Source organism: Apus apus, chromosome 13 (genome assembly GCF_020740795.1).
Source record: "Apus apus isolate bApuApu2 chromosome 13, bApuApu2.pri.cur, whole genome shotgun sequence".
NCBI classification, from domain to species: Eukaryota; Metazoa; Chordata; class Aves; order Apodiformes; family Apodidae; genus Apus; species Apus apus.
This window is the reverse complement of record NC_067294.1, coordinates 1202021-1219622: the sequence shown is the minus strand read 5'-3', so window position 1 is coordinate 1219622 and position 17602 is coordinate 1202021. Positions and strand designations below refer to the sequence as shown.

General features: G+C 46.8%; 1 protein-coding gene across 1 annotated transcript; it reads left to right on the top strand.

The window, feature by feature from the left end:
• The first annotated feature begins 290 nt into the window (after positions 1-290).
• On the top strand, positions 291-17401 carry NDFIP1 (Nedd4 family interacting protein 1). Its single transcript, XM_051631386.1, has 8 exons — positions 291-449; positions 9420-9507; positions 10621-10751; positions 11531-11618; positions 11795-11919; positions 13437-13503; positions 14109-14214; positions 16351-17401. Exons 1-7 carry the CDS (start codon positions 411-413, stop codon positions 14210-14212), a joined length of 642 nt encoding a protein of 213 aa, XP_051487346.1. The 5' UTR covers positions 291-410; the 3' UTR covers positions 14213-14214; positions 16351-17401.
• The last annotated feature ends 201 nt before the right edge of the window (positions 17402-17602 follow it).

Genomic DNA, 17602 nt, shown 5'->3' with positions numbered 1-17602 from the left:
TTTTACACGAGCTTACATCCATTTTCTGTCTCCCAGGTTTCTTTCAGCGCTTCCTACGGAAGCTTCCACCCTGCACAGCACAGCTTAGCGCAGAAGCAGTGCGCGGAGCTTGTGCGGGGCCTCCTGCGGCTGTCCCAGAACGCTGCGGGCCCACACCGGCCCCGGGCTGGCCGTGGCGGCCCCGAGCAGCCGGCCCGGGCCCAGCACTGCCCCCCGCCCGGCGGCCCCGGGCCCGGCCCCGCGGCGGGCGGAGCGGGAGGCGGGCGCGACCGAGCGTGACGGGCGGGGGGCGGGAGCGGAGCCCGCAGCGAGGAGCCCCCGCTGCCGCCGCCTCCCTGCGCAGCTGCCCGCTGGGGCAGCGCCGCCGAGCCCCGTCCCGCCCCGCCGCTGCCTCCGCCCCGCCGAGCGCCATGGCGGCCGCCGAGCCCCGCAGCGGCCGCTACCAGCAGGTGAGGGCGGCGGGGACGCGAGCGCCGCGGCTCCGTAGGCCGCGCCGGGGAGGACGGAGCCTGGGCTGGGGCGGGACCCGCCGCCCCGCGCTGTGGGGCCGGGGATTCGGCCCTGCCCCGACACCGGGCCTCGCCCCGGGGCCTGGGCCGGGCCTGCGGGGGCCGCTGCGGAGAAGGGGAGAGCGGGGCGGTGAGCGGCCGCGGGGCGCGGGCCGGGGCTGAGCGCGGGGTTCCCGGCGCTGGGCGGGCCGCGGGGCCGGTTCCCGCTGGCTGCGGGGCCGCGCTGCCCCAGCCCCGGCCGCTCCCGGGACAGGCCGCGGCGGCGCGACCTTGTGCGCAGGGCTCTGTCCTGCCGGGCACGGCCCGACGGGCTGCGGGGCAGCGGGCTCGGCGGGGGCGCTGCCCGGGAGCCCCGCTCCCTCTGCACCGCCTTGACCTGAGCGGTCATTTTATCTGCTAGTTCACGTGTGGTCCCCACTGGCTCGGGCTGCCGTTCCCGCGGGCCAGAGACTGCCCTTAAGGAGCTGCCTCCTCAGGCTGGGGTTGTGCTCCCCTCCCTGCCCCCCGAGGGCGAGGACGGGCTTTATCGGGAGGGTCAGCCGTGCAGAAAGGTGTCCGTGCTGCGGGAGCCGTGTCCTCCGGGCGTGTGTGCTTCTGACGGGGGGACTTCGTGGCTGAAAGTAAAGGAGAAATCCCTCAGAACAGCCCACAGCTCTCTCCTGCCTGAGAGATTTTATACACTAAATGACTGTGAGGACTTTGCCTTGGTAGCATTTTCATCCTGGGCAGGCTCACCTTCCCGTTGGCATTAGAATATTAGTCTCATCATGACAGCTGGAGATTCCTATTTTTTACATACTGGGCATGTAAAAGTTAAGTAAAACTTAGGTGGTGTTGGTTTTGTTCTGTGCAAAACAGATGTGTTGGCTTATGGACACCAGTCTCTTCACTGTTGTTGTCAGAAACGGCAGGTACAGATAAGCAGGTCTTCCCATCAGAGTCTTGTCGTTGGTGTTGACCCCAACAAATGTCTTCACAAAAAAGGGGTCTCACTTCGTGTCCCGCTGCCTTGAGCCTGTGGAGACAGGCAAGGAATTGTGCTGAAGGACACTCTTCAGCAACTCCGAACCTGACTGATAAGTACAATCCTGGTTTCCTTAAAGAGAAATGTGTGAAGCTGTGGTTCTGGCAGGTCTTGCTAACACATCTGACAGACACAGAGCAGGCACTGGTGCTGCAGAGACAGGGAGGCAGGCTGTGCCCCAGGGGGTTGGTACTGCTAAAGACAAGCAGATAATGGAGGCTCTATGAAACGCCTGGTGTAGCAGGGTTCAGAATCAGAAACTCATGTATACATGGATCTAATTTCAGCGTAGGTGCTTAGAAATGGCTTTTTTTCCCCCTCACCCTCTGCCAGAGCCCTGGTATTCACGTTGTTGCGAAGTGTGTTATTGCTGAACTGGTTCTTAATGCTTGTGTTGCTCCAAAAAACCCTGCAAGCTGTCAAACTACAGATGCTGAATTGATATTTAGATGAAGAGGAGATGAGAGGATGGGAGAGTCTCTCCAGCATTTTTTTCAATATTTTTTTGGTCAATTTTTTCCATACATTGAAACTTGCTGTGTGCACAAATGTACAATTAATGAACATACCCTGTGCCAGTGAGTGAAAGACTTGAAGGGAATTGATACCATAAGGCCTAGAGCTGAGTACAGGATCCAGTAAGTGGAGATTGCCTGCAGAAAATGACAAGCTCATTTAATATTTTAAGTTATTCGTTTATGAGGCAGTGGTGGAGAACTGAGAATTTTGAAACTTACTGTCACATAACAAGGTGGTTCCTGTAGAGCTAAATGTGATACACAGACCAAGTGTGCCAGGGTCGTGGAACCCCTGCTCCAGAGTGTTACTGGGGTATCAACCTGTGTGTTGAGGTGCAGGCACTGTTTGAACATGTGAAATATTTGTAGGATTCCCTTAGTGTATGTATTTTCAGGAAAAAAAAAAAAAAAAAGGTGATAGTTAATGAGGATGATCTGAGGACAACAGGACGTGGTAACTGAAAGCTGAGTGTTTCTTCTTCTGCCCCACAGCTCAGCTGGTGCTGCCCTGCAGATGGGGTTGAGCTGAGCAGCCCAGCAGCTCCCTTTGCTGCAAACCCACAGCCTGGGTCTGTTCCCTGATGGCACATGCGCTGGCATATGATTTATTTTCTAAAGCCAACTTTTCTAGCCCCGGTTCTTTGTTCTGGCGTTAGATAATCTGATAAAAAATAGCCTGCGATGACGCTGCTGGATGATGGGGCAGTCTGAGCTAGTGTACTGAGGAAGTGCAGCTCTGTGAAGAATAGAGCTGAAACTCCAGAGAAAGGATCTCTGCTTCTCCCGGCTCCTTTCCGTGGGAATCACGGGTTGGGGCAGGGAGCTGGAGGCGGGCAGGGTAACCAGGGCAGGGCTCTGCATCCAGTTCCTCCTCTGCAGGCTGCTGACCCGGCTGTGCTTGTTGGAGGTGGGAATGGGAGATATGCTGGGGGGAAGGAAGGCGGCAGCACGCCCTGGGGCTGTTATTCTGGGCGGTGCTGTGTCCCGAAAAGGGACGCTGGGAGGCTGCTGTCATTTAGACTTGCCTTTGGGAGTTGCACAGCAATGTTGTTAGGATTAGGTGGTTTAAAGCCCTTTGAGCATTACCCCTGGGTTGTGAGTTCAGGGGCAGAGCTGTGTTTCATCCTTAGAATAGAATCTAGCCTCCATTCTAGAAAAAATAGCCAGGCTTTTAATAGGTTTATTTGCACTGCCTGTTAACTGAGGCATGCTTCTTACTTGAGGCAATCTGTGATGTATATGAGTAACGTAAACCCACATAGAAAATGGTGGGTGTGTTAAATAATAAGACATTCCTTTTAAGTGCTATTTCTTCCTGTTCTGGGTGTCGAAGGCTTACAAGGGTCATCAATCATTTTGTAAGGGGAGGTGTAAATGGTTAATAGAAGGAAGAAAGGTTTTTCCATTTGTTTGGTTTTCTGGCAGTGAAACTGCACAATAAATACATTGCTGAAGATACAGTGTGAATACAATTTAAATCCAGGAAGGATCACAGTGCTTACTTAATACCTGGGGAGGCTGGCATGACACAGGGAGTCAGATGTAAGTTGGCAACTTGTGTTAACCTGAACCTTGTCTTTAATTTTTCAGTGGAAATGGGTGTGCAGATTGAAACAGAGAAGTGAGAATATATCTTATTTTTTAATTGGTTCCATAATGATGTTAGTGACTATTGGTTTCCTTGGAGAAGTACTGGTAGTGTGATTAAGATGTGCTTGCTAGTTTGCAAGGTTGTAGTCAGTCTATGTGAAAAAGTAGTTACAGAAGGAAAGTAGATTCCATCTCTACTCAAAGGACTTGGGAAATGCTGTGGAGCTAGTAGCCCACTACCAGCACATAGCTTGTGTAATGGCAGAAAATAGCCCTGCAAGCAAACTTAGTATTATCTCAGGTATCTCTTCCTGTGGCTTCCCAGCTGGGAAGCAGAAGTAGGAACAGTCCCTCAGGCCTCTGGGTTGGTCAGTGGCTCACAGATGTGCTGCTTTTTCAGGTGGGCTGGCTTTGGGCTTGAGGAGGAGTCATGCCCAAAGCAAATGGCAGAAGTTTTGTGTGTGTCAATTCTGGTTCTTTGTCATCAGGACTAAGAAGAAAAATTTAGTATTAAGGTGTGTCCATTTCTTCTGTTCCTGCCTCTTCTGGTGAGATATCCAAATTTGATATATGGTGACACAGGAGGATTTTTTTCATTGAAGATACTTAACATTCTTCATATGAAAATAATAATAAAAAAGAGAGATTTCAAAGTGCTTAAAAGATCCTGAATTATTTTGCTGTGATGTCCAGAAAAATGTTAATGTGATCCTACATATCATGGTAAGGCCTTACGCTGTGTTAGGGGCAGGAAATTTAATTACAGCTCTCTAAGGTAAAAACCTCCTCCTGTCTGAAGATCTTGCACACCAGAGCTGAGGACAGTCCGTGGGCACAGGTTTGGGCTGACCCAAGCTCTGGTTTACAGCCTGGCCAGACCAGGAGACTTCCCAGTTGGAACAGAGACAATGGAATTGGATCAGCCTGTTCCCCAGGACCGAGGTGTATTTCCATGTTGTCAGGCCATTAACTGCAGTGAGTCAGGGAAGAGCAACACCCTCGTGAGTTGTGTTTTGATGGAATGAGTAACGTTTTGAGAGGGTTTTTTTTTTACCCCGGTGACTGGGAGGGTCGTTGCAAACGTGCCCTTCCCGGGGCTGCTCCTGCCGGGCTCTGCTCCTTGCCCTCTGCATCCCGCTGCGTGGCAGGGAGCTGCTCCGGCTGGAAAGGGGGGAGCATTTTCGGGGGGAGCATTTTGGGGCAGGGGGAGTGCAGGCAGGGCTTCAGTCCTTTGTTAAAAGGGAGTAGCTCGGGTTGGCAGAGACGTCGGAGGTCGCTGCCCAGAGCTGGGTGTGCTCGGGGCTCTGGGGGGAATCGAGTCCCCAGTGCAGGGCTTGGGCAGGAGCAGCAGCAATTCCCGGAGTGGGGGGGTTTGCTGGGACAGCGGCTGCCGGGAGTGTCACCTGAGAGCTGGGGCAGGCAGGGCTGACACACTCCTGCCCTTAAATCAGCTGGAAGTGCCTGCGGGAGAAAACAGTTGCTGATCAAGGAAGAGGGGCTGAGGTGCGTGGATTGGCTCGTCTAATAGCTGGTCATTATTCCTGCTGATTTATAAGCTGATACTAAGTTATAGAAATACTGATACTGGTAAGTTATAGGAATCTGCAGCAGCGTTGGGCAAAAGTCAGGAATTCAAATCAGGGGCTGTTCAGACTGAAGCATCAGTCAATAAAAAAGAATTATCTTATGCTTTGGAGTTGGTAGAAACTTCCATTTGCTTCCAAAAGGCCAGAGATGTGGAAGGAGGAAAGTGAGGAGTGTTGCACTGGGAGTGAGGTGTCACCTTTTTGTGGGCAGGTTGTTGCCTTGATGGAGCACTCTCAAATGTAGTAGTGATACACACATTTTTTTTTAGCATTTGGCTTGCCCAGGTGATGATTTCATTGTTGTGAAGAAACCAATCCTGTCTCCTTTTTAAAAAATACCAATTCTCTGTCATTAGCCTCAGTATCTGCTGTTTTGAAAGCTCACAGAAACCATAGTAACAACAAAAATGAGCTTGGATTAGGGGTATCTTCATTCCAGGATTCCTGTGGGATTTCTGTGCAGGTCTACCATGCGTGACAGAACAGAAAGTAAGGACTGAGATGCAGTAAACATTGATGGTAGAGTGCTGAGTTAGTGTGTCACTGATGATGTATTGCTGAGACACAGCTTGTGGTAATCCTGACTTACACAAAAATCTTAGTGTAATGAATATCTGCTGCAGCCTAAGGCCTGGGGCAAGGTGAGGGGGGAAAAAAAACATCCAAAACTGTGCTACGTTTAGGCAATTTGGAAGAACTAACAGAGATATTTATTGGAAATGCTTTCTTCAGAGTTTATGTGGAAATACTTCCAAACATTCTGTGAGTTTTGAACTTGAATGCTACTGTGTATTCACACGTGGTATGTCTCGAGCAGGGGGAAGTGGCCGACAGAGGCGACCTCTTGCTCAGAGCCATGCTTCTGGTGGTTCTTTTTTTGGAAAATAAGCATCCCTGGGCCTTACCTGTTCTGCCAGGCAACTTTCTGTTGTTTTAGCCATCTGGTGAAAAAAAATCACAGCCAAAATTTTGTTTTAATAAGTGTATGCATTGCTGTAAAGACTATTTTTAATGGCATTAATACAGTCGTGCTTCATAAGCTGAAATCCATCAGTGGATTATAAAAGATAAGAAAGAAAATAAACTTTTATATATATATATAAATATATAAAGTAAAAGAATACCCCACAGCCTCAGCAACATAGACCAGCCAGACATGACTTTCATTTGGTCTTAGGGCACTGAGGGCTCTGGGCAGTGGCCCAGGGGGAGCTGCCTGTGCAGCCCCTGGCATGGCCCTGCCCACGGTGTGTCCCTGCTGCCCAGGGCAGGTGGAGAACACCCAGCCAGGGCAGTCTGGGCCATGGCAGAGCTGACCATGACTCATTTTTCCTGTCACATGAACCCTTTCTGCTTTGCTAATAAGCACTTAGTTGAATTTTAGATGCCTGGAATTATTAAAAAGGCTGGAAGGCATTTGTGTACCTTGTCCATTAGGAGAATAATCTGTTTTCTATAACTGTGTACCTTCCACAGCCTCTAGCTCAACTTTGAGAAGTAACTACATTTTTGTGTCATTACCTGAACTGCAGTGGTTTGGAGCTAGCAGTGCACTCAGCTTGCTTTCTCCCACACGAGGCAGTGGTAAGAGTGTATTTTTCTTTTTACCACTGAAAGGAAAACCTTGTAAGGATTCCAGTAGTAGGAGTTAATATTACTCTCAACTATCTGTGTCCTCTTTTATCTCATCTATTGCAGTATTTTCACATCTGGTGCTTTCCTTTCCCCCTCCTTGGTGATTGTACTTTCAGGTTGTATGTGTCTTCTTACAAAGATCAGGGTTTTAATTTCGCCCCACCCCCCCAGGAGAGCAGGTAGCACAGGGCATGTGGTGTCCAGTGTCCCTGGTGATTCAGAGCCTTTCATCCTTTGTTAATAGACTGGGTCCTGCATAGGCAGAAGAAAAAATGTGTAGAAGGACTGAATTTTCATGGATGGACTGAAGATAAGCTTGGTGTGGAGCATTTCTGGGAATTCACAGACCAGATATGGAGCTGGGAGAAACTGAACCCACTAGTTTGACTGTGTTTTACAGGATTATCCCTTAGTTTGGCTCTTGTGCTGTGTGCAGGCTACTCCTGGGGCTCTGCAGCAGTGCTCTCTTTTTTATTATTTTTTAAAGCTTATTTTAATAGGCAATTACTTCTCGAGTTTGCATTTTCTCTTAATGACTGAACTCCATGGAGTTTATGAAATAAGGCATTTTTGTTTCTGGGGACAGGCTCACGCTGAGTTAGCTGCTTTGAAGAAGATGAAGCTGCGTTGCTGTTACAGGAGTTGCTGCAGCTTATCATGTTAATTGCTGGTGTGCTAATTAAAGCTGCATCCATGGAGGCATGTCTGGAGGGACAGACCCGTGGCAGGGTCAGGGTGCTGCAGATGGCTCCTGCCGGCAGCTGGGCGGGAGCTGCGCGGGTGTAATGCGGATTACATTTTCATCTGGATCACTTAATTTCTCCTTCAAGGGAGTGGTTCAGCTCAGTGCCACGTGGGCAGTCCTCACCCAGCAAGCTTGGGCTGACCAGCTCTGTTTTTTTCAGCCTCTCCTGTTTGGAAAATGGATGGGGAGAGGATGGAGGCTCCCTTTGGTGCAGCAAGGTGAGCTTCACCTGGCAGTGACACAGAGTGCAGGGCTGTGATGTTCTTGTTGTTTAGGTACAGCTGCAGTGGGTGACAGTGCTGCTGAATTTTTTCTCATGTTTCCTGGTATAATTTCTTCCTTTCCTCCAACTCAAGGCGTTTAAACCGGGTTCAACTCCTTTCACAGCAGGTGTGTTTCAAACCCTTTTGAGGTGGAGCTGTAACACAGCGGGGTGGGGAGGACATCTGGGTGAAAAGCCAGCAAGGACACTGGGACACTGTGCCACGGACCTGCAGGTCCGTCTCCTGTGCACAGTTGGGTTGTGCAGCTGGGAGGGGTGTGTGCCTGGAGGGCAAGGGCAGAGACAATCCGTGCTCTTCTCTGCAATCTTTTAGGGCTGGGGTGGCTCCCAGTTCACCATGCGGCTGTGGTTTGGATGGAAAGGTCCAATGAATTGCATTTAAATGTAGGAAAAAGTTTAGGCTTTTTCACAGAGGACATGGGTGTAGTTTGATCTTGGATCTTAGGCAGCAAAAGGAATAAAAACCCAAGGCATGAAAAAGGTAGGTGTAAAGCAAGACTTTAATTTAGAACTGTGAGCTGATTTGCTGATTTTTTTCCCCTCGTAAGATACACAAATAAAATAAAAACATATCCTCCCCTCCCACCTCCTTGCATGAAATGCTTGGGAAAGACTTGAATGGCAACATGTCTCCAAAGAAAAGAAAGCAAAATATTATGGATGACTTCTAGAGCATTAGCAGGAGGGGACAGTTGAAGATGTTAAGGGAGAAGTGGCAGGGTTCTGTGGTGATGACAGGAGGGGGCAGTACCTTTGTGTTCGGGCAGGTGGTTCAGTCCCAAGCTGCTTTTTTGAAATAAGTTGTCTGCTGCATCTCAGCTCAATTTCTTTGCTGATGAGATGATGAGAAACGGAAAGAAATAAAAAACGAGATGGCAGCTGGTTTGTAAATTCCTTTCTGGTGTGTTTCTGCATTGAATGCATCTGGCCTGGCATCACCAGCTGCTCTGCTCAAAGCCTGTTTGCATCCCAGCTTCATGCAAGTGGTGCTATGTGTTTGATGAGCTGCTTGGTTATTTATACAGAGCCTGTAGGAAGTGCAGTGCACAAAATAAACTCCGTTTCAGTGTGTCTCTGTTTCAGTCACACAGTGTGAAAGGTTGAAGGGAAATGGCAAGATTCATACTTGCATTATCATTGTATAATGTATCCATGGAAAAAAACCCACCTTCCTTGGCAAAGCCACAGGCAGCAGTGGAGGCTTTTGTTGCGTATCTCCTGGTATTCCTTCAACTGGAATGGATGCAGCTCCTAAGCAGTGTGAGCTGAGCAGTCTGAGGAAGTCAAAAGGTACTGAAGGGAGGTGTGCTGTGCTTTGCCAGAGGCCAGGGCTGTGAGGATGCTATTTAAAACCACCTTTCAAGTGGGAGTGCTTTAGAGGGAGCCTGGGCAGCTGCTGCAATGTCCCGTGCTGCTGTAGAGCAGACTTCTTCCAGAAGAATCTGTTATATGCAATTAAAACTAGAGGGGTAATTCCACAGAACTGGAGGCACATCATTAACCTCTCCTGCCTGGGGGGGTCTGTTCAGCTGCAGAATGAAGAGGAGCCAGGCGAGGCTGCCCCGGTGGTGAACGACGCGCCGCCGCCCTACAGCAGCATTTCTGCCGAGGGTACAGGTATGTCCAGCCCAGAGGAAGGAGCTGGGATTGCTCTCTTCTTTCTTCATCATTCTTCTTATTGATGGATGGCATTGCAGCATCCCCACCAAGGCTGTGAAGGATCAGAATTGATCCAGAGAGGCTGTTGTTACTTGTGGTTTAGAAAAAGCATTTTGGCTACATCCATCTGATGTCATCCCATCAAGGGGTGTTCGAGTTACATTTCACAGTGTTCTCAGTAGATTGGAGACAATTAAAATCAAAGTGCTGCGAGGATTTGTGGTTCCCCCCTCATTATTTGGCATTGGGATGATGCTGTGCTCCTTCCACAAATGACTTGTTACTTAAAGGGGATTGAAGAATTCACTTTTTCTGCAGTTTTTAGTAGCTCAGGATGCAAGAGTTGTACTTCTGAGTCTTCATGCTGTCAAGTGGCTAATAGCTCTTAGCAGAACAGCTAGTCTTGTGTTGGTTATGGATCAGAGTACTCTGGCTAAGGTAAGTCTTGTCATTTTTCCCTCCAGAGCTTTCAAAGTCAATTTTTCAAGTAACATTTGTGAGACAAATGCAGCACATTGTCAGTTTCTCAAGCAGGCAGCGGCTTTGGAGAGAATCTGGAATGTTGTGTTTCTCAAGCTGCTGATGGAGTGTCCTGCCTGGACACACTGTGGAGATGTTCTGTTGGGTCTGAGTCTCAGCAGCTGGGGCTCAGAAATGCTCATTTGATTTTTATTCCAATCCCTTTTCCCTCCATCAGAAAACAATTTGGAGTCTCTCTCTGGAGAAATTGATCACGGGTGGGCTCAGGCTTGCAGTGATCCTTCTCTGACTCTCCTGGGGTTTGAAAATCTGACTGCTTCTGTTTAATGAAACCAGGAGGGACACATCCTGTGTCATTGTTTTAAAAATAAGTCCTGCCAGGCGTGGTGTAGTGCTCTGCCTGTTGCTGTACATTAGATAAGGTGCTCCTGTGTTTTTCACTTTCTGTTTTGGAGGGGCAGGCTCCATCAGTCTGGGACACGGATGTCTCCTGCTGAAGTCACCTGACACCCTTCTCATTCCCATCACGGGTTTCTTCAGGAACTGACAAGTTACCTTCTATATAACTTTTTTTTACTTTTTTTGTTTTAGCTTATTTTGACTACAAGGATGAGTCAGGGTTTCCTAAGCCTCCATCTTACAACGTGGCCACAACACTGCCTAGTTATGATGAGGCGGAGAGAACCAAGGCTGAAGCCACAATCCCCCTGGTTCCTGGGCGGGTGAGTAGGCTGGTCTGGCTGGATGTCCTTCACATTTCTCCTGTAGAATTTCTGGTTTAACTCCTGCCCATCAAGTGTCTAGACTCTTTTTTAAGCTTTTTGGGCTGGTGATATCACACACCCCAAGAGCTCTGGGGCTGATGGTTTGTTTTTTTAATCTTCCTCTGGGTTGCTGTGATGATGTAAGATCTCTCAGAAATGCCACCATGTGCTGTGCAGATTAGCCTGGCAAGCTGACAGAGGAGCTGCCCTGTGTCCGTGTGCACTGTCACTGTGGGTTTTTATTGGGGTTTGGTTGTTTTTTAGAAGATTTAGGATTAACTGTTCATCCATCTAGCACATCTACCCTGGATACTCCTGCCCCTTATTTAGTTGACTTTTCCAGAGTTCAGTGTAGCTGATAGAAGGCTGATAAAACCATTCTGTTGGAGTAATTGTTTTTTCATTTTTTATTTATTTTTATCTTCTCAATATGATCTCTTGTTACCTCTTCCTCCACCCCTGCTAGCTTTATATCTTTACTGCTTGTTATACTTTTCACAGAAGCCAGATTCCTTCCTGAGGTGGTGAGGGTTGTTTTTGTTTTATTGAATAGGGGAATTCACAGTATGAACAAGAACATGCCCAGTCTTGACTGTCTTAAAAGAACAAGATACCACCAGTGATGTAGTATTTCATGACCTGCACCATTTCAGGATGAGAAGCAGGAATTTTTTCTGCTTGCACTTGAAGCCTATGGATGTAAATCCACCCATGTCTTGTGTCTTTTTGATTTGCAGGATGATGACTTTGTGACACGGGATGACTTTGATGACACTGACCAGCTGAGGATAGGAAATGATGGTATTTTCATGCTGACTTTCTTCAGTAAGTACATGGTGGAACTTACTTATTCCAGGCACTGACACAAACCAGCTGGAGTGATTTTCACATTTATTTTTAGGTAGCAGCAGGAAAAAACAGTGTGCAAGAGGGTTATGGGTTTTTTTTTTCCTGGAAATGTAAAGGGAGCTTGACCTGCTGCTTTTCTCCTGCTTTCTCAGTGGCATTCCTCTTCAACTGGATTGGATTTTTCCTGTCTTTCTGTCTGACTACATCAGCTGCAGGACGATACGGGGCCATTTCTGGGTTTGGACTGTCTCTTATCAAATGGATCCTTATTGTCAGGGTAAGTTGTGTAGTGAAAAAACACATACATAGACACTGGTACCCTTTTTCCCTGGCTCATTTTTATCCCCCTTATACTGAAGTTAGTTATAAATTTAACTTTTTATACCAAAATAGGTTTTGAGCCCCTTACTCACTGAGAACAGAGAGTTTTCATCATTCTGTCCTGATTATATGCTGGGATTATTACTGAAAGAAAAGAGAAGAAAGATTGCACAGCCAAGTATGGCTCTGTCTGTGTGTGCTGACAACGATCTGATCCCTGTAAAACATTGATCCAGCTCAGGCAAGCCCTGCTGTCAGCAGAGAGATGTGCCTGTCCTGGGTGATGTTCCTTTGGTGCTCCTCTGAGAAAAAAAACAGTTATCTAAAATGTGGGATAACCGTGAGCATGGCTGATAGGGAGAGGGAAAGAGGGAGTAGAGAAATAGGAGGAGTCAGGGTTGCTGTTGCTGGAGGAAGAGGAGGCAGCTGCTGCCTGTCGTGGGAAGGAGAAGCCCTCTGGTGCCCTCTGGTGTGTCCTGCCTGAGGCACAGGCAGCAGAGGAGCAGGAGGAGCACATTGGTTTTCTTTATTTCCATATAAACTCCCACCATATCCAGGCTGTTGGAACATCCACTGGGCTCCCTCCTCTCAGCAGGTCAGGCAGGGAGAGGAAGGGGCTGAACTGACCAGAACTGCTTTGTGTGATGGGAGCCTGGGGGGCCCTGCTGAGCACAGAGCTCTGCTGAGGGAGCATTTCTGAAACTTGGAGGAGAAGAAAGACAAACCTTTCTGGGGGAAAAAAAGAAAAAAGAGACTATAGATATACTGATGATGGAGGAATGGAAGGAAAGAAAAAAAAAAAAAGTAAAAATACTTTTTTGAGGGACTGTGAGAAAATACCAGAAGAACTTTATTTGGAGCCTGTGAAAAGAAGGTGTCTGAAAGTAGCCCAGAGGCATCCGAGCTCAAACTTTGAATTTCAAGCAAAAAATCTTATTAGCTGTGCATGAGTGGAAGTAGAGAGCATTGGTGTTAAGCTGCCAATTCATACTTTGTCTCTTTGGGCTAGGAATTGTAATTTGTAAATACAGTATCTGTTAACTTTTTCTGTAGAAAGTCAAGATTTTTGGGGTCATCTTGTAACAGTGGAGTTAGGAACTATTTGCTGGAGTAAGAGCTGTGACATAAACAGGTGGCATTAATTCTGGATTTGATTTAAACTTTTATAACAAGCTTACATTTTGTTAGGCTTTCAAACCTGAATAAAATTAAAACAAAAAAAAATATGCTGCATTATCCACTGGCATAGTGAAGTTCCCCATGGTCTGGGAGTTGGTCTGATGGGTGTAGGAAAAACTGAAATAGAAGTTGTTGGAGAGAGCTTGTTCCCTTCAGCCTGAGCAGTGGAGGCCATGTAGCATGTGTGTGCAGTGGGCTTGGTCTGCTACTGCTGAAATCAGTGAGAAAACATTTGGGTTCAGAAACTGCCATGTGCTCTAACTGAATTTTTTTTTTTAAATTTATTTGTTTCAGTTCTCCACCTATTTTCCTGGTTACTTTGATGGCCAGTATTGGCTCTGGTGGGTCTTCCTTGTACTAGGTGAGTGTTTGTTCTGGGGGAAAGAGGGAATGCATCTTGAAACTCTGTAAAGTGCAATTAGGGCTTTTCTGAGCACAGCTTTACTGGCTATTAAAACATGTGTAGAGGTGAAACTGAAATGAGACTCTCCCAGCACTCCTCCCCTTGCTGAATGCCTGCTGGGTGTTAAAGGCACACACAGACACTGTCCCTTTGTTGTCATTTCTTGGTGGCAGCATCCTGTTTACCATCCAGGAGTATAGAGGAGAACAATGCATGTCTTTAGAGTAACTGATGTTGTTTCTGTTCTTCATCTTAAATGGAAGAGTGGGTTGTGGTCTTTCTTCTTTTTTTTTTCCCCTCCTTTGGAAGGGACTGGGTCTCATGTGGAGTCAGAAGTTTTGTGATTGCCCAGGGGAAGTTTGTTTTTAAGGCTGTCTGAAATGGAAAGATTAGGTGTCATTGATACAAAAAAAAAAAAAAAAAAGCTGTATTTAATCAGCTGTTGTGCATCCCAGCAACCTGGGTTCCTCTGTGCTGGTACTGGGGAGCTGAACTAACTGCTCCTTTTCTAACTGAAAAAGCAAAACCTGTGTTAACTGGACAAATGTGTTTCTTCCATCTAGGTTTTCTGCTGTTCCTCAGAGGATTCATTAATTATGCAAAGGTTAGGAAGATGCCAGATACTTTTTCCACTCTCCCCAGAACCAGAGTTCTCTTTATTTACTAAAGGTAAACTTTCTACTTTCCTGAACTTAAGTTTTGTTTTTTGTAGTGACTCTTTTAGGCCAGACTTTGCTTGAATAGTTTTAGAACACAAGGCATCAGAAAACAGTTGTTTCTTGGTATCCCAGTTCTGGCTCTTGTTCCTGCAGAGTCCAGACTGACTTGGTGGGGAGCAGAGGAATACTTGGCATTTCTTTCTGAGTTTTTGCTCTGAGGAATTCTATATTGATTGGATTCCATGACTGTGTTTGGCAGGTGTGTCTTTCAGAATAGATCACATGCCTGAGACACATGGTATGTCCTAAACATGGAATTATGGAATGGTTTGGGTTGGAAGGACCTTTAAGATCATCCAGACCCACCCCCTGCATGGGCAGGGACACCTCCCACCAGCCCAGGCTGCTCCAAGCCCCATCCAACCTGCCCTTCAACACTGCCAGGGATGGAGCAGCCACAGCTTCTCTGAGTGACCTGTTCCAGTGTCTCACCACCCTCATAGTGAAGAATTTCCTTCTAATGTCTCACCTAAATCTCCCTCATGAGTAAAGGTCACAAAATGTTAGAAGATTGTGCTGATGTCTTTGGCTCGTGTCCCAGAAGGAACAATTGGTCTGAATTTTGCCTTCTGTTGGCATTTTCTGCCTAGTTCCTGAAGAAACAAAACTCCTGCACACCTCTGCTCTTTAAAAGCTCTCCCACAGACTTGAACATACTGTCCTGCCTGAAAATCTTTCCAGACCTTAATGCCTACAAGTCTTTAGCTTTAAGGCTGAACTATCTGTCTTCCTAATGGGACTTTAAAGAAGGAGGCTTAAGTAGTTGGGCCCTTGCAGCCTGATTTCCTGCTGACAGCAGATAATGGCCTTGCATTAACTGTCCCTCCCCTAGGGGAAGGAAATCCTGCCCGAGGTTGCTTCCCAGCTGGTGGTGCTACATGATGCTCCCTTCAGAAGTGTCATCATCACACCAGATTTCCCCAAGACAGGGATGAAGCAATTGCAGCTGGGACAGGGGTAGAAAGAAACCCAACAAACCCCAGCTTTAAATTTGGGCTCATTAAATTGTCAGATATTAAAACCAAGGCTTGAGTTTCCAAATGCACTTGCCTTTTATTAGGAACTGCAAATTGCATAAGATTCTGCTTTGTTTGTAGCCTGTAATGAGGACACATGATACAGGAGGGGCATTGTGCAGTGTTTCCCACTGGTGAGAGTGTGTAAAAATAGTTCAGTCAATTTATTTAAGTGTTTCAGTTCTGTTTAACAAAATTATGCTTTATGACCTCCTCCAGGATCTGTAATTCCTCTCAAATTCCTGCTGAATCACCAGAGAGTTTGTTTCCCTCAGTTGTCTGATCATGTTTAAGCATCAGCTGCATCATCCATAGTTTGTTCTCATTGAACAATTTTTTGCATTTTGCTCCTTTACTGAAACTTTTTAAGGAGCTGTGTGGTTCCTTGGTGCACAGGCTTTTCCTGTGTTGGGAATTTCAAGTTACAATTTTAGAGACCTTGCTTGGCTCCTTACTTGTGAGGATGGAAGTGTAGAGGTTTTAACATTTTTTTAATGTATTTTTTTAATTTTTGGACATGTTAGAGCTTTCAAAAACCACCCTCTCTTTTAGATATGTGGAGATAAATGTCCAGAATAATTTATAAATATTAAAACTTTTATATGTCCCTTGAAAATAAATCTTGAATCTGAAATTCTGAGCGGGGAAACCACCGAAGACTTGCATTTTCAGTGTATCATTGTTCTTAAGATGAGATTTCCTCTGCAGGGCCTAATGAGAAGGGCCTGGTGAATGATCATTTTCCTTTTAGAGCAGGGATAGCTTTTAGAAAATCAGTAGGGGAGGAGGAGAAGAATAATCAGTGCAAATCAGAAAAGACTAACTGGTGGAAGGGAGCCTAGTGGTAAGGCTGGTGCTTGTGTTGGTGTCTGTTCCCTCTGAGGAATTTTAACTCTTCAGAACTCTCCAGTGTGCACAGAACAGGAGGTGTTTCCCTCCAGGCAGGTCATTGTGCACAGAGATGCTTCATAAGCCTTTAGGCATCCTGCACTCTTTGTGTTCTACATCCTTCTCTTCTCCCAAACAACAACCTAACTATAGTTTCAATCTTCAATATCCTTCTCTGACAGATGTTTTCTGGCAAACGTCTTCCTGCCTTAGTGAACTACCCCTCAAGAAGCAACAGGACACCTGCAGGAAGTGAATCAAGACTCTGGAGCAGAAGAAAAAAAAAAAATCCTCACCTGCTTTAAAATAAAAATAAACAAATAAAGAAATAAAAGTACTGTTGGGAAAAAAAAGAAAAAAAAAAAAAGGAAGGAGAAGCATTTCTTTCTGTTTGTTTCTAGGTGTAAAATTTTAATAATTAATGCAGAATTCTGTAATCATAGTGGCTAATGTTTGAAAAAGCTATTGCAGTGAGTCTGTGACGTGCTCGTACAGCCTCTCCCGGGCCGTGTCTGTCGTGCTGTGGGTCGCCTGAGCCTGTCCCCGGGGCCAGCAGGGGACACACTTGCTTTAGTTCCTCCTCCTCCTCCTGGCCCCGGGCTCTGCTCTGGCCTCTGCAGCCTGCACAGCCCCGGGGGAGCACAGGGCTGGAGGGGTGGCAGTGTGAGGACAAGGGGTGGCAGTGCTGTGAGGACAAGGGGTGGCATCCCTGCGGCTGCACCTTTCTGCTGCTCACACCCAACAGCACCCGTGCTGGCTGTGGCTGGGAGGGTCCCTGCAGGGCAGACCCTCCAGGTGCCCTGGGGCCAGGGGGTTGGTTTGAAGGCAGCACAAACATTAATTTTTTTACCAGTCTGTATCCTCAGTGTTGTCCCATTCTTCACTTCCACACTCCCTACTTTTCAGGCTCTATAGGGATTTTCACAGCACACCTTGGTAGTGTGAAAATGAAAGATGACATTGCAACTTTGTATAAAAAAATTACCTTGCAAAACAAAGCTCATTTTTATTTTTCTCTTTTTTTTCCCTTTGGCTTGGGACTTTTGAGACAATTCCTAACATACTTGTAATTCTTGCTTTCATAATTTGTGTTAGCAGAGACTATGATGTGTTATAACTGTAGATTTAACGTGCACTTTTGTGCTTTCTGCCAAGTGGTAATTCACTTTGGAGTTTTACTATGTTAAAACTGTAAATATAGCAGAACATTAATAAATGTCACTTATGTAGCAATTTGTGCTGTGGAGCAGTGTTTGTTTAGTTTCAATGCTTCATTGCACCTCGTTATTGATTACAAATGGAGATTATCTGTGGGAATTTCACTCCTTATCCATAGAAGGTGTAACACAAATCTCCACTTCAAGGTGTCTGTTTCCAAACCCCAAGACAGTCCCCAAGGCCAACTGGGCAGGTCAGGAAAGGGCAATTCTGTAC

Excerpts from the sequence above, each read along its gene's own strand:
- NDFIP1 (XM_051631386.1), top strand. The coding sequence starts at position 411 with ATGGCGGCCGCCGAGCCCCGCAGCGGCCGCTACCAGCAG. Across the intron at positions 10,752-11,530 it reads TCCCCCTGGTTCCTGGGCGG|GATGATGACTTTGTGACACG; the intron begins GTGAGTAGGCTG and ends TTTGATTTGCAG. Across the intron at positions 13,504-14,108 it reads GTGGGTCTTCCTTGTACTAG|GTTTTCTGCTGTTCCTCAGA; the intron begins GTGAGTGTTTGT and ends TCTTCCATCTAG.